The sequence below is a fragment of the Solenopsis invicta genome, chromosome 1 (assembly GCF_016802725.1).
Source record: "Solenopsis invicta isolate M01_SB chromosome 1, UNIL_Sinv_3.0, whole genome shotgun sequence".
NCBI lineage: Eukaryota > Metazoa > Arthropoda > Insecta > Hymenoptera > Formicidae > Solenopsis > Solenopsis invicta.
The window spans coordinates 14,254,329-14,280,366 of NC_052664.1; the positions used below are offsets into that span (position 1 = coordinate 14,254,329).

Consider the following 26,038-nt stretch of genomic DNA (forward strand, 5'->3'; position numbering starts at 1 on the left):
GTAGTTTTATAGTCTTATGTAACCTGTGCGCGATAAAAGAGCAACTGTAACATTATCAGCACTGTTTACAACTTTATTTGATAAATTTTATGAATCTATCGTCAAATGAATTTACCTGGAATTTTAACTACGTGGTTAGTATTATAACTTTATTTTATACGTCGGATATATCTCCGACCATGTTTTTATCGTTGCAGCATGTTTTTTATCAGTATGATAATACATTGATATATTCATCTGCATAACTGTATTGCATTTCCCCGAAACATTATCAATACTTAGGAATTCCATGAGCTACTGGCGTATCACAATTATCAAATAATAACAAGCATTCTCTAATCTTCTGCGTTGACTATAATAAAATTTTATCTATGCATACACACACACACACACACAATATGTCATTGTATTTTTTTTACATGTACATTTATTAGATTTAATAAATTTCCTATTTCTCAATGCTTTTCAAGATTTTAAAATCGACAAAGAATCTCTTTTGAATCTTATTTTCTATCATGCATTGTTCCATAATTTTAAATAAAAATATTGTTTTGCAATAATGTATTTAATTATTACGCGCGAGCGCAAAATCTTTAAAACAAAGATAGGAGAAATTGTGAAAACATATCAAGAAAGTCTCTCAGAGACAGTAGGTCGAAGACAGTCGGAAAACTCGATTGAGCGGAAGTATCACCAGCTGTGATACTTGACCATGAAAAGGCGCCTTGGCTATGTGCAAAATCACGAACGAAGGTTGCCATTACTAGCATATGTCGAAGAGCGAGAGGCGCTTTCTGCAGCTAAGAGAAAGTCAAGACACTTTCCAGAGATAATTCTCGTTAATAATTGCATCAAGCAAAAGTAGAACAAAAATTCTCACGTAATGCAAAAGCGGAGCATTATATGGTAAATTTCACATGAAATAACAAGGTATCTCTATTAACAGAGAAAATTTTTATATATAATTGAAACAAGAGTAGAAATAATTATATTCAAAATAAATTTATTTTACATTGAAATTAAATAAAATAAAAACTTATAAAAAAAGAAATAACGAAATCGAAGCAATTGGCAAATAAATAAAATGTAATTAAGAGAATATATTATATTACATTTAATGATGGAGGGAGTTATCCTACAGGTAATAATTGGAGGTAATAATTTATTATATAATATGAATAATTTGTATTTAAAACGTACATTATTACAATTACATATTAAATGGGTGAATATTTATTACTTGTAAGAATAGCTTTATTACTTTTTTTCTACAATCATAGGGCATCTTCGGAAACTGTGTCATGCTAATATAAATGTTAAAATATTGTACATTTTGTTTCATATATTTCAATATCATCCTTTTATTCAGCTTAATATAGCTGTTCAACGGCAGCGTATTTCAATCACCGCTCGCAACAAAAACGGATATCGAATTTATCGAGGAAACAGTAGGCGTCTAACGAGGACGAGTCTACGTCTTTAGGTATCGTCCATTATATACGGCGACGTCTATTATAGATATATGTAACAGCCGTTACATAATATTACCGTTTACAATGAGCACGGCACGCCGGCGAGACGTGTCAGTCGACGATAAACAATGATTTCCGTGCTCTCGTTCGAGGAATTGCGCGGTCATAGCGATCGTGATTTCCTACATGTATTTCTGTTGGTTATCTATTTTCCACTTAGTCATTTAGTCGTTACTATGTGTATTATACTAAGCTCTGTTTCTCGTCTGCTTTGTACGCCTCATACTGGATATTTCGGATACGTTTATATGATACATTGGGCTGGCACAAAAATTCGTAGCGTCGTTTAAATGAAATTAAAAAACAATATTTAGATATTTGTATATATTGTATACATAGATTTATTTAACAACATATATATCGCTACAAACTTTTCTTCCAACTTAATATACTTACATTAGATTAGGGATACACATATTATTTAAATGAGAACAAATTCAACCGATCAAGTTTTTGATAAGAAAATATACACTAGAAAAGAGCTTGTACAAAGCCATATTCAGTAATGTTAACAGATCATTATTTGTTTTATGATATGCATCTGCAAATTAAATTTAATAAACGTTTTTTTATAAAAAGAAGAATTTTTTAATAAAAATAATCACTATTAATAAAATCTTGTATGATAGCTAGAACACAGTAATACTTGAAAATTTCTATGTTGTATTACAATTTTAAACGTCTTGAAACGTTAATGATTATACAACCAACTTATGTTGCCTAAAAACTATTTTACCTACTGCCATTTGATTGACTTATTTCCAAAATTTTGACAAAGTTTTATCGAACACCCTATATATTAAATTGTAGTTTGGCAAATAACCCGTCGTGATACCACCAGAAATCATTTTGTTCTTACGTAACTCGACTGGAACTGCTCGCTGGATCGAATATACGAATCGAGCTATTTTGAACAGCTAAATTTCCGTAAGATCGTTTAAAACCGTCATTTCTCTTGATCTACTTTTATCTTGTGATATCTTGAGTGTGAAACGCGGTCAAATTAATAAAAATATAACTATAGATTAGACAACATTGTTCAAAAGAATTTTGATTAATATTCATAATTAGTGCGGTCATAAATAAAGTTTTACGAATTTTTCATAAATATTTCATAAATCGCGCAGAAAAAGTTGTTTTTAAGAAATTTATTTTATTTTTTATAAAAAATTCAAATAGTAATAAGTTTTTGTGTGTGATAGAAAATGAAATAATGACATGTTTCTAAAAGTCAGATAAAATTAATTGAATCAATATAGAGTATACAATTAATCCAATACAGAATAATAAATTAGTTCAAAAATCGAAGAATATATTAGTTTTAAATACAATAAAATTCACGATATTATTTATAACTAGTACAATGTTATAATTTCTACAAAATTCACATTTTAAATATTGTAATATTACAGTATTACAATATATATTATGATAGATTAAACTGCTTATACTTACACGTATAATACATATTAATTAAATTTATATTATTTTATGTTTATTTAAATTTATATTTATATTATTTGTGCGTTATGTTGGTACTCATGTTCTCTCACTTATGCCGACAAGCTCGGCCATTTTGAATGTTCACTTAATTGTTGACAGCTGCTTTGCTTGCACGTGTTTTGGATCGTATTCGATTTTTACCTATTCAAAAAAATGGATCAAAGAACCTGTATCAAATTTTGTGTGAAAAACGAAATTAAGTGCGCGGATGCATTCCGAATGTTGACTGTGGCATACGGAGAAGCTACCTTGGACCGAAGCAACGTTTATCGGTGGTACAAAATGTTCTCAGAAGGCCGAGAAGATGTGAACGACGAAGAGCGTGCCGGACGCCCGAGCACTTCAACAACAGACGAAAAAATTAATGAAGTGGAGAAAATGGTATTGGCCAATCGTCGAATCACCGTTAGAGAAGTTGCTGAGGACCTAAACATATCGATTGGCTCGTGCCATTCGATTTTTATCAATGATTTGGGCATGAGACGGGTCGCCGCGAAATTCGTACCAAACGCCCCTGCTCACACATCGTTGCTTGTGCGCGACTTTTTGGCCAAAAACAACACACTAATGATGCCGCAGCCACCGTATTCCCCAGATCTGGCCCCCTGTGACTTTTTCTTGTTCCCTAAACTGAAGAGGCCCATGAAAGGACGACGTTACGCTACGCTTGACGAGATAAAGACGGCATCGAAGGAGGAGCTGAACAAGATAAAAAAAAATGATTTTTTGAAGTGCTTCGAAGATTGGAAAAACCGTTGGCACAAGTGTATAATATCTCATGGGGATTACTTTGAAGGGGACAAAATAGATATTCATGAATAAATAAATAATTTTTGAAAAAACACAAAATTCGCGATACTTTTTGAACACACCTCGTATATTATGATAGATTAAACTGCTTATACTTACACGTATAATACATATTAATTAAATTTATATTATTTTATGTTTCATTTAAATTTATATTTATATTATTTATTCTTTTTTATATAAAAAAATAATTTCTTTTATTATTAAAAAGATATAATTTATTATTTTACATACAATGTTACATATATTTACTTTTTAATGCATTTTATATACTTGCCATACACTTTATTTGCAATTTGTATATAAAGATTTTTGTATATATTTTCTACATAATATGCAATTTTATTAATATATTGCGCATATATTTAACAAATTTAAAAATCCTACGAGATCATTAATAAAAATTGTATACATATATTTTACAAAATTTCTTCATAAGCTTACTAGAATACTATTTCATTTTCATTTCGCACGTATCTCTAAAAGAAGAAGGAATGAAGATAAGAATTATAATATATTTCACTCATGAAAGATTGAATGTGAACTATTACACATTGATTTACTGGTAAAATCGAGCACTCGATTAACGTAAGTGATGCAAAGAGACACATCCAAATGAAATACCCGTGAATTTGGCAGATGACGTGCGAAGGAATTACGGCGAATGTTCGCTCCACTACGTACGACGACACGTGGAGCATTATTGATCGTTGCCAGAATAGAAAGACAAGATATATGTATGAGTCTACATAACCTCCGCGTACATACAAATATGAGATGTCACACACTGTTGATACATTGTGCGCCTCTCTAGCTGGCGGATCCCCATTAGTGTCTCCTGAATGACTCAAATAAAGCATTTCAACGTTTACAGTTAATAGTTCACGCACATACTATTTAACAAATATATTTTGAAGATTTTTCTCATTTTATTTTTAAACAAGAAGATTGTGTAACTGATATATAGTATTCTTTTAATATTGTTTTGCAAATATTTTGCTATTTTGATAGCAGAGACTTTTTTGGGAACTTATAGCGCACAAAATATATTGTCCTTTTGTGCATGCTTTATTTAATTTATATCTAAATGCATGAGACATTCTAACAATTATTAATTATTGAACTATCTGTGTTGGTCAATAATAAAATAAATATATCAAAATTCTTTTTCTCAAGTTAAAATAGTATTATTCTATTCTTAATTATAAATCAATGCAAAAATATATGGCTAGAATTCTATTCTGTAATAACTGTTCCATAATTTATATTTATATCAATAGTTTTCTTATATATTTTAAATATTAAAATTGTCACAAATAAATATGATAATTTTATAAAGCAAATATATTCTGAAATATGATTATTTCTCTCAAGTCCTTTATGATTGAAGCTCGTGGCCTCCATTTGATGCATGCTCATGCATATTGCATGGTGACTTGACAAAGGTACTCGCAGTGGTTTGTCGTTGCCTTCCAACGAGTGATGATCGATAATTAAAAATGCTCTGAGTGCATTTGAACTTGTAGCTTTAGTACAGAGAGCTGACGCGCAACTCTTAAACCAAAATCACCAAAATGTTTATTGTAACACAATTAAAATTATTCTACCACTAACGTACCACTAAAAAATCAAACTAATCTCCTTAGAACTCATGCAGAAAGATAATAATTCTTCCATGCAGATAAATCTTATTGTTATAATTGTAAAAGATATTTTATAACACACTTTAAATAAAATGTATTTAGAAGTTGGCGCAATCTTCTCATTTCCACAAATAAAATATCTTCGTAGGACAACTCATGATTAAAATCTTATTATTAGCATCTATAATTATTTTATGATGTCACACTTAATCGAAACGAACTCTGTCAGTTCCAAAGCAAAGATAGTAATTCCACGCAAATGATACTTAAATTTCATTATTAGGCATGGTTATTCTGTAACATATCCCGCTAAATCGAGACAACCTTTCCGTTCTCGTAAATGAAGACGATAATTGCACGCGGCAGGCAGCATCAGCGATGCGATGCCAGCAACAACGGAACGGCGGCGGCTGTGGCTGTGGCCGCGGTGGCGGTGCCGGCGGTGTCGGTGGCGGCGGCGCGGCGCGGCGCGGCGGCGCGGCGGCGGCGCGATAGAGTAGTACGCGCCGGGTGACCGACCTTTACGTAACGCGCGGCTGTTTGCGCCGCGCCGCGCCGCGCCGCGCCGCGCCGCGCCACGCCGCGTCGGCATGGGTGACGTCTACTCTGCTGCAACGACGATGCGTCGACCGTTGCAGCTGCACCGGCGCGGTTCAGTCCGCGCGACGCGTTCACGATACAGCCGTTTACGCTGTATTCTTTCCTTCCCTCCTTTCGCTTCTCCCTTCGTGGTTGGCCAACGGCCGGCCGGATGCAGTTACATCGCGCTCCGCATGCAACCCAGAGGAAGACCGTCGCAATATCTCCACATACGTAAATTGGGCGTTCGCCGCATCATGCGGCGATTGAATGAATTGATATGCCAAAAATAATTGCTCAACTTTTAAGCAAGTTTATCGCCTGAGAGAATATGTTGATAATACTTTAGAAATAAAACAATTTTTGATTATTTTGGTAATTAAATAAAAATGGAACCTGTATCTTACAAATAACTATTTTTATATAACTAATATTAATTGTGTTCCAGTTTCATAAAAATATGAGTAGGTATAGAAATTTAAATATTATATTAGTAACAATTCAAATTTATTAATTAACTTAGTATTAATTTTTTCTTGACAAAAGTTTAATACATTTAATTAATTTTTATTTTAATGCAATGCATATTAAAGGAGACTTAACTTCAGTAGCCAAATATGTAACTTTAAAAATAGAAAGGCTGCAAAGACTCCAGATTTTCCGTCAAATGTTCACATGTTGAGAGAGAGGTTCCTTAACGAGACGGTCATTAATTTATCTTCACAATCCGTGAAGACGAAACAATCCATGCATTCTTAATCCCTTGACACGCTATCTGTCACGATTCCAATTCTCGGAGAATGCCGAGAATGCACAAGACAACATGTGCAGCAACAGTTCTTGCTCCGAATTTCACGTGAGCGCTTCACTATACGCTTCGTATGACGCTCCGTTAACTCGGTTCTCGAACTCGGCACTGGCAGTCCCTCTCTTCTTCTCTCTTTTTCCCTCGTTCCATACCGCTCGTCTTCTTTCAAACGAAGGTCAGCAGCCGTCTGTCGCGCCTGGTTGCGCACGCGGCATCGAACCTTTCGGAGTGCGTGAATGCATCTTTGCGCAATTTGAGAAATCTCATAGGTGCGACAAAACTGTACTTGATCTTTTAGAATAACAATGAGACATCTTCAGTTTAAAAATTCCAAAGATTTATCAATTTCTTTGTAGTAATAAATGCTAACGATACAAAAACTACTCTAAAATAGCGTAGACTTCTTTTATAAATTTAAGATTTACAGAGAATTGTGTTTGATCAACACATTGTAATCCGAAAACTAATTAAGAGCGTCTTTTTAACACTAAATTTAAATGAGTTACACGTATATTTCAACGATAGGCATGTTCTTTTCAGTGGAACTTCGTGAATGGTTTATCTTTCCTTTCTTTGTCTTCTCATTAGAGAGAAAAAAGAAGAAGATGGAGTGTGCGAGAAATTCAGCTAAAAAGAACAGATCTAATACTTTTAAATTTCATAAGATTCAATGAGAAACATCCAACACGATGTTTATCCAACACGAGATTGAGTTTCTTCGTATTGCGTTTTTAAACATCAAAATTTATATAATATAATGGATGGAAAGTTCTATGCTGACTATATTTTTGATGAAGCAACTCAATTTAATAAGTGCTTGTTATGCCATAGAATTTGTGTGATATTGATTTTAATTTTGTCTAAATGAGAGACCGTTAGGAAGTACACGTTCTATCGATTGGGTCGATTGCTTGCGGTGAGCAAACGATCGATCATCCGAGGCGGACCTTGGCATTCAATCGAACAAACAGGAAGAGCGCTTTTTACAGTATTCGAAGAATGATCGCGCTAATGAATGAACTTGTCTGTCAGTATCCCGTTGTACGTATTTCTTGTAGCTTAGCATTGACACGGAAAATTACGTTTCTTTGCACGCATTTAATTACGCATGAGTACTTACGTAATCTACACAATCGAAAGCATGATTGGATATTTCTCGGTTAGTTATTTATAAATTTAATAGAACATATTTGTAGTAATAGTGACGGAAATATAAATTAAAATAATTTTGTATTAACCGCAATATTATCATTTTATCATTTTATACGAAATTAATTCTTCTAATTAAGGAAGATTACAAGGCGAGTTTAATATTTTTAATTAAAAAATTGGTTATCACTTTATTTTAAGAGATAATTTGTAACACACACACTAATTTAACATATTAAAGATATCTTTAATCTAATTCGAAGATATTTTACTTTTCTAAGACAAAAATCGCATTTTACGTAAGATTCAAATTAAATTTAAACTAAAAAAATACTTTAATTTAATATTAATACTAATTAAATAAATTACGTACGTGTTTGTGTGATGCTAATAAATTTACTTAAGCGAGTTACATGTGTAAATCAACAACAACAGAATTTTTCAGGATATAGATTAAGAGAATTAAGAAGCTTACAATGATATTCGCGCAGCGATTAGGTTTCTTCGTGTCACGTCTTTAAATTCAAGCGTCGCAATATTCAAAGGCAAATTACATAAGCCGGCTTATAGGGATCACCTTTTGTATTCAGTACATCAAATGATAGAGATTCTTCTTTAAGCAACATTGCAGATCCAGCTTGATTCTAAAACTAAGTATATCATTACAACTAATGAGTGCTTAAGGCGTGTTCTACTTCTTATTTATGCCAAAGACAGATGTTCAAGCATAGATAAAGTAAGGCGATTATGCAAAAGTTGCTGTTACGTTACAAGTTAAAATCGCTTTTAAAATTACTATTTATTAGGATACAATTTAATAAAATGAAATAACTTCATAAAATAATGATTTTTTTTTACACTTTATCAAAATATTTATATATTTTTAAGATAATTGTTTATAAAATATATTTCTCTGGTAGTATGTGATGAAAAATATTATATTACATGCTTAATATTAACACTATAATTAAATAATATAACTATAATTAAATAAAAAATATTAATTCGTCTTTAATGATCTTCTCTAACAAACAAAATTATGTCAAATCTTTTAACGTGTTATTATTTTTATTTTTATCTGTATAAATAATATACATTTCTTTCCTTAGATTTATTATGTTTGATAAATCTAAAAGTAAATCTATAATATAAAATAGAAATCTAATTAATTTTTTGTACCAATTCTGAGAAAAATAATACATATCCTTAACTTTTATCAGATAACAAAGAACTTTTGAACACGTGTCCACTTCACAATCTTTTTATTAAAACTTTCGTATTGTCTAAAATTTAATTTTTATACAAATATTAGCATATTTAAAAAAAATCAATAATTAAAATATTTTTATTAATTTTAAATATTTAAAACTTTCAAAATAATAAAATCTGGCGAGTTATATTTTATTTGAACTTAAAACACGTTTCTTTTCTAATTCATTTTACGACGAAACATAAAACAAATCTCGATGCTACTTTTAGCATTCGCAATATTGACGTGAGCGTTGGAAATTTTCTCCGACGAAGAGATTCTAGCCGCGGAGGCAATGACATTGCTCACAATGCCAGGATGCGCCGCCGCCGCCGCTGCCGCCGCCGCCTGCATCGGCCGATGGCATCGTCCGCTGTCGCTTCTATAAAATGCGCTTCGTCGCAAATAAACGGCACATTTTTACGAGACGACTTTCCACGAAATTAAACAAGCCCAGACTACTAATCGTACAAAAAACTCCTAGACGATTCAAAATTTATATACGACAATGTTCATAAGTACATTCTTATGCAAAATATGCACTGAGGTATGCGTCAATGACGCAATGCTCTTTCGAATGCTCGTTTGATTTAAATGTCATACAAGTGTGTAATATTTTCTTGCATCACAGCATAAATATGTAAATTTATAAATAAAAGTTTACAGAACAACCGACTATCGCTATCAAATATATGCAATTATTAGTTTATCTACAAATTATCTGTTTTGCATCTCTATTGTTTCATATGTAACGTGTGAATCATAGTACTAGTCACCAATCATGAGAAAGCATTCGTCGTCGTTGATCAAATACCTGCTTTACTTTTTAAATACTAGGAAAGAATAAATTTATTCTGATTATTTCTTGATTCCCACAGAATAAATCTTAATGTGTTTCATACTGGAACTCGTTTGCCATTCGATAGGCATTTTATGAGTGTGTTTTCTCATGTTTCAGCACCGAATAGCCCGCTCCACCTTAGCAACAGGGCTCACGTCTTGCTCCTGTTGAATAGGCCTTTAGCCGCTCTCACGGACGCTGATCATGCAGTTAGATTGAGGCCAGACTGGGGCAAGGTGAGAAAATACAGGTCTAAAGTTTACGCATAATCGGTGCATGGTATCAAATAGCAAAACATACTTCAAATAAAATCCGTACATTCCGATTTAATAATCTTTATTCTTAATATGACAAAATGTTTTAATTAAAATAAAAAATAGTAATCTAAATATTATTTTTTATTTTTATCTCTATCTTCAATTGATTAATTTGCGTATGTAAAATATATAGGATGTGATATAATAGACGCGTTAATTTTATTAACATTTTTCTTCGCATATATAGTAATACAAATCTTACAGCGATCTTATTACTGTTATACAACGATAAATATTAAATTATTATGGCACATAAATTTTACAAATAAAACTTGTGCTTTTATAATATTTTAACGTAATATTTTTACTTTGTATCTTTAGGGGCACTATAGAAGAGGGATCGCTTTGTCGGCGCTGGGAAGGCACGAAGAAGCGCTCTATGCTCTCTGCATTAGCGTGGCTATTGACAAAAATCCGCAAGCTGTACGCCATGAATTGACTAAAGTACGTTCTATCGATACTCTTTATAAAAAAAATTATTAGAGTTAATGAATTATTTATTTTAATTCCAAGAAATTTACAACATCCGTTTGAAATAACTCTAAAACTGAGATATATTGTTCAAATTCAAAATTAATCGATTATCTGCACTGGTAATTCATTAGTCCATAATAAATAAAATTGTATAAATGAAAATTTTACGGTGACCAACAATCATCGAACGTCAAACTCGATTCACTTCGAGGAGATTCAAATCGAGTTACACAAATTCATCTACGTCTCATCTAATTCTAAAAATCGACATTACGAGTTCTCGAACGAAAGGCTAAGATGCGTCGCATAAAACATAGCTCGATCAAAAGTAAGAAATGCACGTTCCTCGCGGAGCAATCGCTATTGCGCGACTGGCGGAATTCGCCGCGGGGAACCGAGTGCATCCATCTCTATCCGGAGAGCATCACCAACACAAAAGAAATGCTCGCCTCGTCATTTCCGGCACGACTGCTGCCGGCCGCGCAGCTTAATGACTCGGTATGATGGTCGTCAGGTGAGTGACCCGCAGGGGCAACGCCAGGGGCAACGATAACCACGTTCGCGCGAGCGAGCGAACTGATGCTACTCTCGCGAGTAAGTTGCGCCGCGCGCCGTTTCCACGTGTTGTTTCACGCTGCTCGCGACGGCGTCGATATATCGATCTTCTGCTATGTGACGCATGGCCCCGCGCCGCTGCGTTCTTCACCCTCTTAATACATAATGCAAAATGCTTCTCTTCTACGTCGGACTTTTTAAATGCCGCCCACTTCTCAGTCACATCTTTTTGGAAAACTTTTATTCGTTGATCGGTCTATCAATCTTTCACTTCAGATGTATGCAACAAACATCTCATGTCTTCAGGTGTGTTATGCAAAACACGGAGATTTCCTTACGTAAAAATTTAAATAACATCCTCATTTATATACTCTGGAAATGTTTAAATACCATTAAAACAGATACACCACTGAAATACTAATTTAACATGTAAAAACCTTATGTCTGAGTCATAAGTGTCATATTGATATTTGACATTGAGGCTGCTCGATCGACATTATGTTTCACAATGTTGCGTCACATACGAATTTCTGCAAAGCCCGAAACGCGATTACGTGTAGTAACAATCGATAAATATTCAATAATTCAGTATGACAGGTTGCGTCAAATTTCGATGTTAAATAATTTAAAAAGCGAAGTGTCTTGAATTTCGAGCGTATGGCGATTATGTAAGCGAGCGCCCGATGGCAGAATCATTGATGCAAGCTGCACCGCTGCTTATGTAAGATCAGGGAATCATTCTTTCCCGTGCCGCGCGCTGAATCCGCCAGTTGGGTCCGCATTATGGAAGGCACACTTTTACTTTCATCGTCCGAAAATGTCTTGGATTACTCAACCGTGTTATTTCATGCGTTAATTGCGCCGACTTAGCGACTACTTGAATACCCGTCGATCTTGCAATTAGAAGCATCTCATATAGGACACGTTAAAGAAGAAATACATGCTGTTGAAGAAATAGTAAAGAACAAGCATAATTTATTCGTCACTTGCAAAAATTGCAATCAAAATTCTCATTTGTGATTTATTTATTTGTAATATTGAGTTCTCATTGAGTTCTTACGTTAGAATAACGATTCTTGTCTTCTTATAGCAATTATTGTATTTTATAATACAAAAAAAAGTTTCATATTTTGCAAAATCTTACATGTTTATAGCAAAAATATTTTTAAATTGTTTCTACGTACATTTTTAATTTTTTTTTGCATATATTAATTTTATATATACGTATGTAATATAAAATTAATTTTATATATACGTATGTAATATAAAATTCTACATTTAATTGAATTTGAAAACTCAGAAATTATCCGTAAGTCCCACATTAATTAAATGATTAATATTCTCTCTCTTTTTAAGCCAAATACTTCATAAAATAAAATTATATAAAATAAATTTATTTCTAAAATTTTTAATTATATTTATTTTATATAAAATATTTTATTAATGTTTTAAAATTAGATTTTTTCAAAAAACAAGAAACTTATTCTATATTAATTGGTAAATGCGCATTCTGTATACAAATTTATTTGACTGTTACACGTGTTACTAAGTTTGTGATCATATGTTGCAGATTCTGCACAAAGTGTTGTCGCCTAAGATACATCGACAAAGTGTTCTATCGTCACGCACGCCGTATAGTTTAACAAAGAGCGCGTCACGCACGAGGAATCGTCATCAACTAGTGAACCCCAAGCGAAACCGACACGCTGCCCTGAACAGGTCCGATTGTGAGGACAATAGCAGTGGCGAAGAAGAATTCACACAGGTGCTTTCCTCGAAAATTATGATTATATGTTTTTATTAGATATTTTTATGCTTGGTAAAAAGGATTCAAATTAAATTATATGCCATTCAACATAAGCAATCTCAAAACGTGATACGTGCCCATTGAACGCTATAAAAGCTGTCTTATTATCATTAATAATATCGTTAAGAGTAAAAATTACAATATTATTGAGCATAGTGATTATTATTATTAATAAGCAATAAAATAAATACTTAATAGTGTCTTAAATTGCAATGTTTTTTTATTTTAATATTTATTATATTTTGTTACAGTTTTCAAATTCTTTTAGATTTTTATTTTTGTCTTGTGTTTTTATAAATGTATCTCTATCTGTCCAGTTTCTTACACGTTTACTCAAAGCTGAATTACTCATTTTATGTTTTTCGTTTCCCAGACAATAAACAGAAGAATTCGGTCTTCTATTGTACCGCAAATCAACACGAAGCTACAAGCAAGTTTAGATCGTGTTTATCAGGACATAGAAAAATTAAAAAGTAAGTCTTTTTGCTCGCCGATATAAGAGCACTTCTTTTATATTTGTCAAAATACATTAAGATATCTTTATTTGCAGGAATCGAACCGAGACCCGCCGAAATCCTCTTGCCAACTCTTTCCGGCGGCACTGCTGGAGAATTGGATTGCATCTTATGTTGTCGCTTGCTTTGGAAACCTGTCACGACACCCTGTGGTCATACTTATTGCTGGATGTGCCTGGACCGTTGCTTGGATTATTCTTCGGCTTGTCCTTTGTGCGTCACGTCTTTGGCTGACGTAAGAGAAATTTTTTATATAAGTGTTAACTCAGTTTGTAGAAATGCTTTCAATAATATCATTATTTATGTAACAATCTGCTTTAATTATTGGTATAATTATTTGTTTAGATTTGTTTAGATTTAAAATTATTTTGATTTGGAAAATCGAAATCTTCAATTGAAATCAACAAATATAGAAAACAAAACATTCCTGTTTTTTTTCTTTTTTATAAATTTTATTAAAACACTTGCAGAATGAAAAGCAATTATTTTTCTAAAATTACTTAAACTTTTTTAGACTATTTAGTTTCAAAGGTTAGAAAAGTATTACTTGTCTTCATTTGAAGCTATTAGCTTTTTACTTCTCTATCATTACTTGGTTTATGTACTTATAATTATGTAACTAATGCATTTTTCTCCAAAGATTTTGTAACTTAAAATTTGATCATTATTCGCGAGCTCTTGCTCTCAAAGAGTTGGCTGAGAAATACGTATACGCGAGATTCCGCAACAACACCTGTCTATAAATGAGACATGATGCTTTCTAACGGTTAACGACGATGCTGCAGATTGAAATGATTATTGTTTGCGGTCATCGAGGCGGTTCGTCACTTCAGCTTCCGCGTTCGTGACGTCATTACCGATCGTCTGTATTATATTTAATGACGATGAGAACAACAACGTCAACGGTGATCTTGCGGCGCGCTACTCCTTTTATTTTATTTTATTTTTTGTTTTATCTACTTGATATATCGATGATTGCATTTGATTGTCTAGAAATATTTTTTTTTTAACTCTCTGTGCTATCAGATATAATAATCAGATATAATATTATATAAATTGTATTTTAGGATTTGCTCTTTAGGATTTTGTAATTTTATTATTTATTGATATAGCTAAGTACGTAAATAGTTAAGTGAATAAATAAAAGCTTAAAAGATCAAACGCAGTTACGCACCAATACCCACGTTGATTCTTATAGGCTTTAATTTATTTATTTTATTATTTGCATTTTTTTAGAACCTTAAGATATTGTTTTATTTTATGTACTCTTAACTTTTACTTTTATTTTATTTATTTAAACATGTAAAATTTGTGAAAAATGATTTTCAGAAACCTTAAATATTCTAACGCTGAAAGAAATAAGCAAACATCTTTAATACATAAAATAATAGTTATCATAAAGCAATAACAAGTATATTTTTATTGTTATATTTCTTATTTTAAATAATTTTACTCTACATTTGCTACATGAATGTATTAATTTCGATCAAGAATATTTGTCTTTCCATAAGATTTACTTCTTTGAAATCGATATCATGAATGATACACATGATTATTTTATTAACCAATTACATGCTTTCTTCTGCTTTCAGTATCTAGCTAGTAATCAAAAAACTGTGACGGATTTCGTAGAGAGAGCACTTAAAACAATAGCGCCCGCGGAATATACCTCCAGAGCTGTGAGTCATCAGCTCGAACTTGTCCAAGGACTCGGTCTTTTGGGTAACGAACAGATCGCCGTCTTCATCTGCACGACAGCTTTTCCCTGCGTTGCCTGTCCCTTGTTTGTCTACGAGCCTAGATACAGGCTGATGGTCAGAAGATGCGTGGAAAGCGGAGTGCGCCAATTTGGAATCGCTGCATGTCTCAACAAGGAGGCAACAGGCACGAAAAGGTGCAGCTACTTTATTTTACGATAATCTAAATTAAATCTGTTTACACAACAATTAATTATGCATTATTTCAATCTTTTAATTTTTAACTTTTAAGCTCCTTTTTTATATTTCTTTCAATTTTAATTTGTCATATTAACCGGTTGACAATGGGAAAGATTGTTACTTAAATACAAGAAATACTAATTACGAATAAATTGCATGTAAAATCACGATTATCTGAAACATAAATAGAAGAACACACAAATAAATTTTAATTTTACAATTTAAGTACATGTATATAAAATGACTTTAATCTTTGAAATTAAAAATAATTTATAAAAATATTCGCTATTTGTAACTATAGGTCGTAGAAAATGAATCATTTAAAGTTTTTTTCTTGTGATTAATTACGCCTCTGTTACCGCTCCGACTCTCGACATTAATTTCCTTTTTTTATGTATGTATATATGAGACATGATTTACATAAAGTTTTTATATCTAATCATATATTGTTGTGTATCTGTACATATAAACACAGTTATCAAAAACTAAAAACCTAAATGTTAATCTGTTTCTTCAGATATGCGGAATATGGAACTATTCTAGACATTCGAGATCGAGTATTGCTCAAAGATGGTTGCAGTATTCTGAGCACGGTCGGAAGTAGGAGATTTAGGGTACTTTCTGGTGGAGAAAAGGATGGTTATGATACAGCACAAGTAGAATTTCTCAGGGACACCGTCGTACAAAAAGATCAATTATTAAATCTTCTGGAGCTACATGATAAGGTACAAAATCAATTGCAATAAAACAAAATTTAATCAATTATTTTGACAGTTTACAAAAATTATATATTTATTTATTATATACATTTATATTATAAACACAAAAATATTAACTCACGATTTTAAACATTTTTAATTGCACATTTATTCGAACGACAAAGTTATAACGTTGTTATATTATTATTTGGAAAAGTTTTAGTCTCTTATTTATTTCTTATTCTTCTTTATATTTTTTTAATCAATATTACCATTTGTAATATCAATTGAGTTAGAAAAAACGAAAGATGAAAATATTTTGAAAGTATTGTAATATTAAAATACAGTTAATTTTCCGACAACTAAGTATTACTTATCCTCCAAACATTACAGGTGCGAGCAAAGGGTCGAAGATGGTGGGACACAGTGTCAACTTCTCAGAAGTCCGAAATCCAACGGGTGTTCGGTCGTATGCCGGACACAGAGGAGGAGTGGCCACGTCTACCGGATGGTCCATCGTGGGCATGGTGGTTACTTGCAATTTTGCCGCTGGGACCGCAGCTGCAAGTGGGTATCCTGGGTACTACTAGTTTGGAGAAACGGCTACGAGCTATCGAGAAAACTCTCGATCACATGGAGCAAAGACAATTGACAATCGCGGCTGCCCCTTCCGAACAAACAACAACATCGTCCAGCATCTGCAGAGATGGAAGAGCAATTACGGAGACGGCGATGTCGGTTATTCAACAATCATAGAAAGCAACAAAGCGTCGCGATATTTTAGAAGCAACCGATGTCATTCTGTGGCCTGGAAATAGGATCGCGCTCTTTGTGGTCCGAATTTATAGTTGTTTTTCAGATCTCAAGATTAGTCTATCTTTTTCTCGGATACTACGTTTTATATACGAGAGACAAAGACAAAATGATTTTGAGATCTGAGAAACATCTATGAGTTTGAACCTGTATGTCGCCTTCTACGAAGAATTTCAAGTAGCAAGAGACAGCAATCTTAAGTAATAAAAATTATTTTTAAAATCTATAAAATTTACTGAATATTTCTCCAATTTGCCAGATGAAGTTTGATATATCATTTGGTAGAGTTGATTAAGATACAATATCTAATTTTTCCACAGACTGCAAAAGTCTCCAATATTGCATTTACTAAGCCATATTTATGATCTTATCGCATTCTGATGGAAGACACGAGATGTTTCTCTACAGCCATGTCACAGGGGAGGGGCATTTTCGTCATTTACCTTCTAAGTTACTAATTTAGTCGGTCGAATCTTTTCTACGTCGATCTCTTATCCGTTGCTCCCGCAACGCCGTTCCTCGATTGACCCTTCGACTCTACTTGACGTACAAAACATCTATAGAATGCTTAGAATCTATAGGATTCTTGGAACGCCTTTGTAAGAAAATTGGGTCGATCGATCAGCAAACGCACCTATTCTTCGATTTCGTTCGGCGGAGAGTTTCGAGCGACTCCTCTCTCTTCTTAGATCTAGCAAGGAAAAGTATGGAAGTATTTGGAAGTACCATTCACCGATTTTGATAACTTTCGGATGTTTCTATTATTTTTGAACTGTTCTGACATATCCGAAATTTATTAAAAATCAACAAAGCACATTTCCATACACTTCCGAATAAGTTAAGTTTCAACCCGAGCACTTTGCATCTCGTGCTCGTTAAATCTTCTGCTGGGCGCCTTATCGACGAGACGTTGAAAAGAAATAAATCCTCCGAAAATGCGACGTGATAATTATGATTATTATTATTTTAACTTAATGTTAAGGTATAAACAATATTTATTTTTATGCAATATGTCATTTTTTAATAATATACATATAATAAATTATTACAAAATTAATTACTTAATAATTGTTTATTAACGTAACAAAATTAATTGTGACACGAGAAACAACGTTAATCTATAATATGCAAAGATTTTGTGATCACATCGATGACCAATGACATATCTGAGAAATCGCGTTTTTTCGATAAGGCGTACCAATCCTCTTCGCGCTATCGCAATATGCAAATCTGTTCTTCCAAAACGTTATATGGATATTTATTATGTATATCTATATATATGTATACACACATATTTATGTATACACATTTAAACGCGTATACGTGGCAACTGGAAAGTAAGTTGCCTTGTTCTAAACATTTCAATGTGTCATGACGCACAAATGCTATTTGAGTGCAATTGTACACATAACGAATGAAATAAAAAATTTAACGAGATTTTAGTGCAAGTAGATTCAATGATTTTTATATTATTAGCCATTTTAATTAATTTTTTTTAAATATAAATTATAAATGATTTTTTTGAAATTATTTTAATAATTCTTATTTTCTGTACATACATACAATTATAATATTACTAATTACATACAACTTTTTCGTTTTGACTGTAAAAAGATCTCGTTAAATTTTTATTAAAAAGATATATATATATTATTTTGATTTTATACATATGCATGTTAAGGAACTTACTCCTGTTGCACGTAGATGCATCGAAATCTCTCGTGCACGAAAATTCGTCAATGAGCGAGTGCATCAAGTGGAAATTTATACTATCGATAAAATTATCATGGCTACTATGACGCAAATTGTCTATTTTGCATAATACATGTGTATATTTGTATGACTATAATTATTAGAACGTTGATTAATTATTCTATTAGAATAATAATTATCTATCAATTTCTTAAAAATATTAAATAGTATGTTAAAAGAATTGAAGCAGGGGAGTACATATACAAATATTTATATTATAATTTATTCATCGAATGATTATCTATAATATATCAAGATATAAATTATTATGAGTTATTAAACAATTTTTTATTTGCGACATAATGCACATGTCAAACGTAACTCGATATTGTATAATTCATTTGTGCATTCGCTCTACGAACGTTTCACGAGTCTGCCGGTACAATCACGCGCGAAAGTGCGATTGTAGAGAGAAGTTTGATATCTGCTAAACAAGTTTATTCGAAGAAGCACAAATATTCTCGAATAAGAACGGGATTCTTTTCGGCTCTTCGACGTCGTTGCACGATCACGAATCACGGGAATTTTCCGGATCGTACAAACGATCGCCGTACTGATTTTACACAACAACGGCTGATTCGCGTGTCCGGTGGCCCGAAATCCCGAAAATCTTTTTATACCGCTAGATTTATTCCGTCGCTCGTAAGATTTTTCGATTATGGCTAGCACGTAATAATTTATTTATGCGGCTTTTCGTACCGTCGAGACACAGCGATCGCCTGAGGAGCTAAAATTGTCATATCAATCGTATAATCAAGTATTTGTGAGAAACATGGTTAGTACGGTTGTTGTTATTTATTATTGTAAATAATTTTATAGATTATTAAATTTTTTTAATCTTATTACTTGTTGCTTGAAGGCTAACCTAAAAGAGAATATTCCAAAAGAAATTATTTCTCAGTTCATTAACTTGTCACATCAAGCAATAAAATATCGATTAACTTTTTTTAAAATATTCCATTTCTGGTATATTGTGAAATATAATTTGCACAAATATTGTAGATATGTTTTAAATTAACTTATATAATATGTAGTTAAATTTGTTCCCACAATAACAGGTTTCTCTATTAGCTCTTTTAAATAAATTGAGAAAAAATAACTAGAAAATGAATAAATCTATATATCCTATCTAAATAACATTATATCTTTTAAATATTGTTCAACTTGGAAGATATTGCATTATTTAAGCAAAAAAAAATGTCGATAGTATATTGCTTCTTGTATGTACTTTGAATATGATTATCTTTAATTTATAAAATTTATAAGGATTAAAAAATTTTTTATTTTTCTATTATCTACGAATGAGATTTATTATTAAAAGACATAGTTTTGATAATTGCACCATAAAATTTTTAGCACTAAATGTGCAGAATAATTCTAAGTCTGTAATCTTCAAATTAATAATATAAATCTCGTACGCAATTCTCAAGTAATCACACTTAACATTAAATATAATATTACCTGTTTTTTTTTTAATTTTTTTTTAGAATTTTTATACCAATTATTGGAACATTTTTCAGAAATACTGAAAAAAAACCTACACTTATCAGAATTTTTCAAATATGTAAATTTTGAAATATTCTAATTTCGTATAAAAGAAAAATTGAAAAATTTTCTAAAAAAATTTGAAATTATATAGAAATTCTGAAAAATCTTAAAATTTATATAAAAATCCAGAAAATAAGTAAAAAAGGTTTAAGAAAAATTTTCACAAGATTATAAAAATTTTTTCAAAATTTTTTCTAATTTTAAAACTCTTTAGAAAATTTCTCCAATTTTTTATACAAATCTTAGAACATTATATAATTTACATATATGAAAAATTCTCAGAAAAGATATGTATTTTCTCAAAAATTTTCTCAGACATGTATTTTTTGAAAACTGTTCCAATTTATATAAAAGTTGTGAAAAAAATTTTTCACCAGTTAATACGGACTATTATCACATTTTTCCTTGCTGATTCAACTATTTATAAAATTCTTTACACGATAATAATAACGACAATCGTTACGAATTAGCGTACTTCAAGTGCGTCCACTTTTGTGAAAAGTATGATAGAAAATTTTTTATTAATCGACATAACGCGGTACTCTGTCTCTGCGGCAACTCAATATGAGAAGCATCCTCTATCTAGATTTATATCCTATTCTCTAGACTTTTATGAAATTGTGAATCATGCATTGTGATATTACTATATAGCCTACCTTGTATATTGTTATTGCTACGTTACAACTACTATACGTAATGCCACACGACTTTCCATTTTTACTTCAACATTTCTATATTTATCTTCATCTCTTCATATAAAAAAAATATTGTAATAAAATATCACGAAGCCAAATTTGTGTACGAGTTTTTTCTGCCAAAAGAAACAAGCCTCAAACCACGATACTTAGATTTCAGAAATTCAAAATTTTATTATGACTTTATATACGTATATACATATATAAACTCCTAAAAGATGAAATTATCAAAATATCAGTCGACGTAAATGAAATAAACTTATTTGACACGAATTCGAATTAGTAATTCATTCAGTGATATCACTAATGAAATTTAAACGTAGTTTTTCACATTACCTTTAAAGTATTATTAATAATACTTAATTTGAAGTAAGTAATAAAATTTAATTTAATTTAATTTCTAACAACTAAATTTACCTAAAAATTCTAATTATTGTATATTATTGTATCATATGTTATTCAATTATACTATTACACAGAACATAAATAATAAAAAATTTAGTTTAATTACTCTCTATATCTTATAAAGTACAAAATCACTCAAAAAATTGCACAGGCGCAATTTTAGAGTAATGTTATTACTCTTTTAGAGTAATGTTTCATTTTACGAGACTTAAAAAAAGTATTTCTAAAAATCATGCAGAAAAGAAAATTTTTTGTAACTTTGCCGGAAGATATGATTCCAGTATATTTTTCACATCAGGATCTAAAGTGCAGCAGTACACGCAATCGATGGCTCAATCATCAATCCATGAGCGATAGTAAGGGGACACACAGTAGATAACGCCTCCGAAATCGGTCCGAAATATGCAATTACTTCCGAGCACTATACATTTCGATTCGATATACAATTATACAAATGCACGTCATTTTGCATTAAAGAAAACAATAAACTGTATTCAGATCAAACTTCCTCGATGCAGCCCCGTCGAGTATGAGCAACAAGATCGAATACTTAGTGAAGTATTCGGTTGCACCTCCGCCCAGCAGAGATTATTACGGCCTAAAGGTTTTCCAAGACGAGGTACTAACGAAATTAACGACATCCGTTTTTCTCAGATAACCTTTTCACATTGCTCAGGTAATTCTATACTTATGGAGAATTTCTCACGGACCTCATAAAGCACCGATCGTATATCGTGCTAAGCTTATTCAATTCAGTGAAGCAAAATTCTTGCAGGACGAAATACGTCGCGGATTTGGTAAGGCATTTTTTCATTAAAAGAATGTTTAATTCAGTTATAAATTTTGTTGCAAATTTTATTTATTTTATTCACCTCTATTGTATTTTTTTATATTTTTTTAATAATGTTTTTTTGTGTTGTTTCATTATTAATCATTACAGACAATGAGACATCTAATGTGTCTAACTAACGTATACATATGATTATGGTATACATGCAATAAATTTATAAAAATATTTTTAACAGTACACGTATAAATATTGCTAAACATCAAGTATCGCGTTATTTGTAACCGCCGTTATTTTTTTTTAGTAACGATTGGTCCTTTTTTTCTTTTTGTAATGATAAAGCTTAATCCATAATGAAAAGCACAGTTTTTACGAAAAAAATGTACCTAACTGTAATAGATGTTGGCGGTCCAAAATAACACTTAAATTAAGTGTTAACTCTCAAGTTAAAGTTTGATTTGGGAGTTAATACTCAATTTGAGTATCATTTCGGACCGATAACGCTTAGTTGAGTGTATTTTTTCATAAAGGAGGCAATAGCAATAGAGAATAAGGAACAGCTCAACAAACGGAAATTGATTGAAATGGATAGAAATGGATTTATGTGATAATTGCCAAATTCAAATTCTTGATTTTTTAAATTTGTTTCAATTCAATTAAAATTTAAGAATTCTTTGAATCTATTTTAATCCATGAAGCGGGTTTGAAATTACGAGATTTCTATTCTTTCAAAAAAAAGTTACGCGAGCTATGTAATCTATTTTAATCTTTGAAACAGGATTGAAATAAAGTGAAATCCATTCTTTCAATCCAAAAGAAGTTTTCGCGGACCACGCAATCCATTTTAATTCATGACATAGGATTGAAATGACATAATTGCTATTCTTTGCTTATGCAATAAAATTCAAATTTTATTAAAAATAATTTATTTTTGTAATAATGTCGCTAAGCTGCAATTTTCAATATCACAGGTAAATATTTATTAAAATACGTGAACAATATTGCTGAAGAAAACAGAAATCTTTTAACTTTACCAAAATCAATAATCGGAAATATATCAAGATATTTAAAATATACAGATATAATTAAATTATCTTCATTATCACACATTGCTTATGAGGTAAAAAAATTATTTAAAAAAGTAAAAGTGGTTTTCCACTCTGCTTCTCTGCCCCTTTTTTAAATTAATAAAAACCATGTGTTTTTAACAAACAAAACGGTGTTTCTTTTGCATTATATTTTTATTTAATAATATCAAAAATAAAATTTACAAAAATGCTTCTTACTTTTTGTCTAGTTTTTATTTAAAAAAAATTGTTACATGTAATAAAATAAACTGTCAATGGAATAAATAAGATATAAAAAGAGTAGAGAAATAGAAATACATTACTGTTTATAATAATTTTATTATTTCTAATAGATTGTATTTTTATTAGATATTCAATACTGATTTAGTTTGGCAAATACTTTACACGAGAGATAAAAAAGCCAATCTCAGCTTAGGAGAAAGGAAAGAAATAGTTTATGATTGGAAGCAATTGTATAAAGCCAAACAAATGCAGACATCAATCAAAGAACAAAAAGTACAAAATAATTAACAAAAATAATTAACAAAAATATAATAAAAATCGGAGAAAATATAAGGTTAATGAGAGTCCAGTGCGGTTAATTTTTCGCAAAATAGATAGGTTTATTCAACAGATTTTTGACATATAATCGATCATGTTTACTCCGATTTTTATTAAATCGAGAGTCGTTTACTTAAGTATAATTTATTTTAAACATATAATATACATTTAATAAAAACTTACAGAAAATATTTTTTTTCAGAAATTTAAAACTTCAAATTTATCGGTTATAAATAATGCAAAAACTAATAAATTAATAATGAAACCAACCAACAATGCACCAAAAGCTGTCTCGAATAAACCATCAACTATTAACATTATGACAAAAAAACATTCAGAATCTTTAATGAAGGATCTCGTAACAATCCCGCTTTCTAAACCGATGTCCGATACTCGATTTCGCACGTGTACAAAAAACGAGAAACCACTTCTGCAAAAGAAAAGTATAAAAAATACTAATTCTATATTTGACATGAATGAAAAGAATGTCAAAAAAGATATTATTATGCCAAAAACGACAACCGGAAAACAAGAAACTGGACGTGTCTCCAAACGTAACGAAATATTTGATAAACAAATAAATCGCACGGTAAAATCGGAAAAATATTCAAATAAAATTAACAGCATCCATATGAAATCAACGACATCAACACAAGAAAGTAAATTAAAATCTAAAACTCAAACTGCTTCTAAAACGTCCATTTCTAACAATATTATGGGAAATATCAAATCGTCCCCAGTTTTAACACAAAATTCGCATAGCAAGTCTCAATCAAAGATAAATCGCAAACCTAAGAAAAAGGTAACTGCGACCAAGTCTGAAATACTTAGCACCGATCAAGCATTGTCCGAGAAACCTTTCATAGTCGGAGACGACAGGATCGACTTGGCTGACTTAATCGAAACAACTTTGACGAACATTCGAAGTCCGCGAAGCATATTCGATTATGATTTCAGCTGTGTACAAAAATCGAAGAGAACAAGAGACGTTTTAGACATTAAAAATGAAATTCAGAATTTTGATAAGTTCAAAGAGTTAAGATCTACCGGAAGCAATGTTATCACAAATAATTTTTCCAAAATAATTCGGGATAAAGGAATTCTGGAAAAGCTTTCGGAAAAATCTGAGCCGTTTAGCGAAGCATCCAATGAATCTCTTGTGAACGATAAAAAACCTTTGTCAACAGGGGACAATAACTCTTTTCCATTGTGTGAGAAATATATAAAAGCTCGAGAGGAACTTCGAAAATCTTTAGATTGGAAACGAAATGATTCAGTATCTTCTCAACATCGATGGGATCCCTATTCAGATATAAATTTTCAAAATAAATCTTTTATAAGTCCCAGAAAAATTGATAACAATAATGAATTATTTCCTATTTTTAAGAGACCATTAAGAGCTACCTTTCTAAAAACATATACGTCGAATGGCTTGGAGAGTAAAAAGGAAAAAAGTTATAAAGATGTTCAAGGAAGTTAAATAAAATTTATGAAGATAAAAAACAGATAAACAAAAGTAATTAACGGACAAATTGACATCTAATTAAAGGAATTGTAAAAATTTTAAACATTATATACTAATAATAATTTTGAAATATTTGTTGAAAATAAATATAAATTTTATAGATACATAGAACAACGTTTAAATTATTATAAATACACACACAATAGGAGGGATTAATAACATATTATTTTAAAATTCTGAGAAATGCAGTAATGAAATTTATCTTTATTTACCTATAATATTTTCTGAATTTATAATTTCTTTGCAGATATATCGCAGAAGATATATATAAAATAAAATATAGCGTAATTTGCATTTGATGATATGTGTTTAGATACAAGCTATTCTCTAAAAATTATTTACATTGCATGATGTGTGATAACAAGGCGACGGAATGTGCAAGTTGTCAATTACACATATCTGACATTTGCTACTAAAAAACAAAATATCGACATTTCTGCCTAATAGTAAAGATAAAAAATATTATTT

General features: G+C 31.1%; 2 protein-coding genes across 2 annotated transcripts in view; both read left to right on the top strand.

Moving 5' to 3' along the window:
* LOC105194333 (LON peptidase N-terminal domain and RING finger protein 1) overlaps positions 1–20,169 on the top strand; it is a 47,156-nt gene extending 26,987 nt beyond the window's left edge. The window contains exons 2-9 of the mRNA XM_011159206.3: positions 10,232–10,350; positions 10,753–10,875; positions 13,031–13,225; positions 13,641–13,740; positions 13,818–14,017; positions 15,375–15,676; positions 16,237–16,444; positions 16,811–20,169. Of these exons, the coding sequence (XP_011157508.1) occupies positions 10,232–10,350; positions 10,753–10,875; positions 13,031–13,225; positions 13,641–13,740; positions 13,818–14,017; positions 15,375–15,676; positions 16,237–16,444; positions 16,811–17,173 (1,610 nt within the window). The 3' untranslated portion in view covers positions 17,174–20,169. The remainder of the gene's footprint in view (positions 1–10,231; positions 10,351–10,752; positions 10,876–13,030; positions 13,226–13,640; positions 13,741–13,817; positions 14,018–15,374; positions 15,677–16,236; positions 16,445–16,810) is intronic.
* Positions 20,170–20,779: 610 nt separating this feature from the next.
* On the top strand, positions 20,780–25,525 carry LOC105194351. Its single transcript, XM_039451468.1, has 7 exons — positions 20,780–22,249; positions 22,307–22,427; positions 23,389–23,587; positions 23,715–23,733; positions 23,854–24,007; positions 24,333–25,321; positions 25,433–25,525. Exons 1-7 carry the CDS (start codon positions 22,160–22,162, stop codon positions 25,523–25,525), a joined length of 1,665 nt encoding a protein of 554 aa, XP_039307402.1. The 5' UTR covers positions 20,780–22,159.
* The last annotated feature ends 513 nt before the right edge of the window (positions 25,526–26,038 follow it).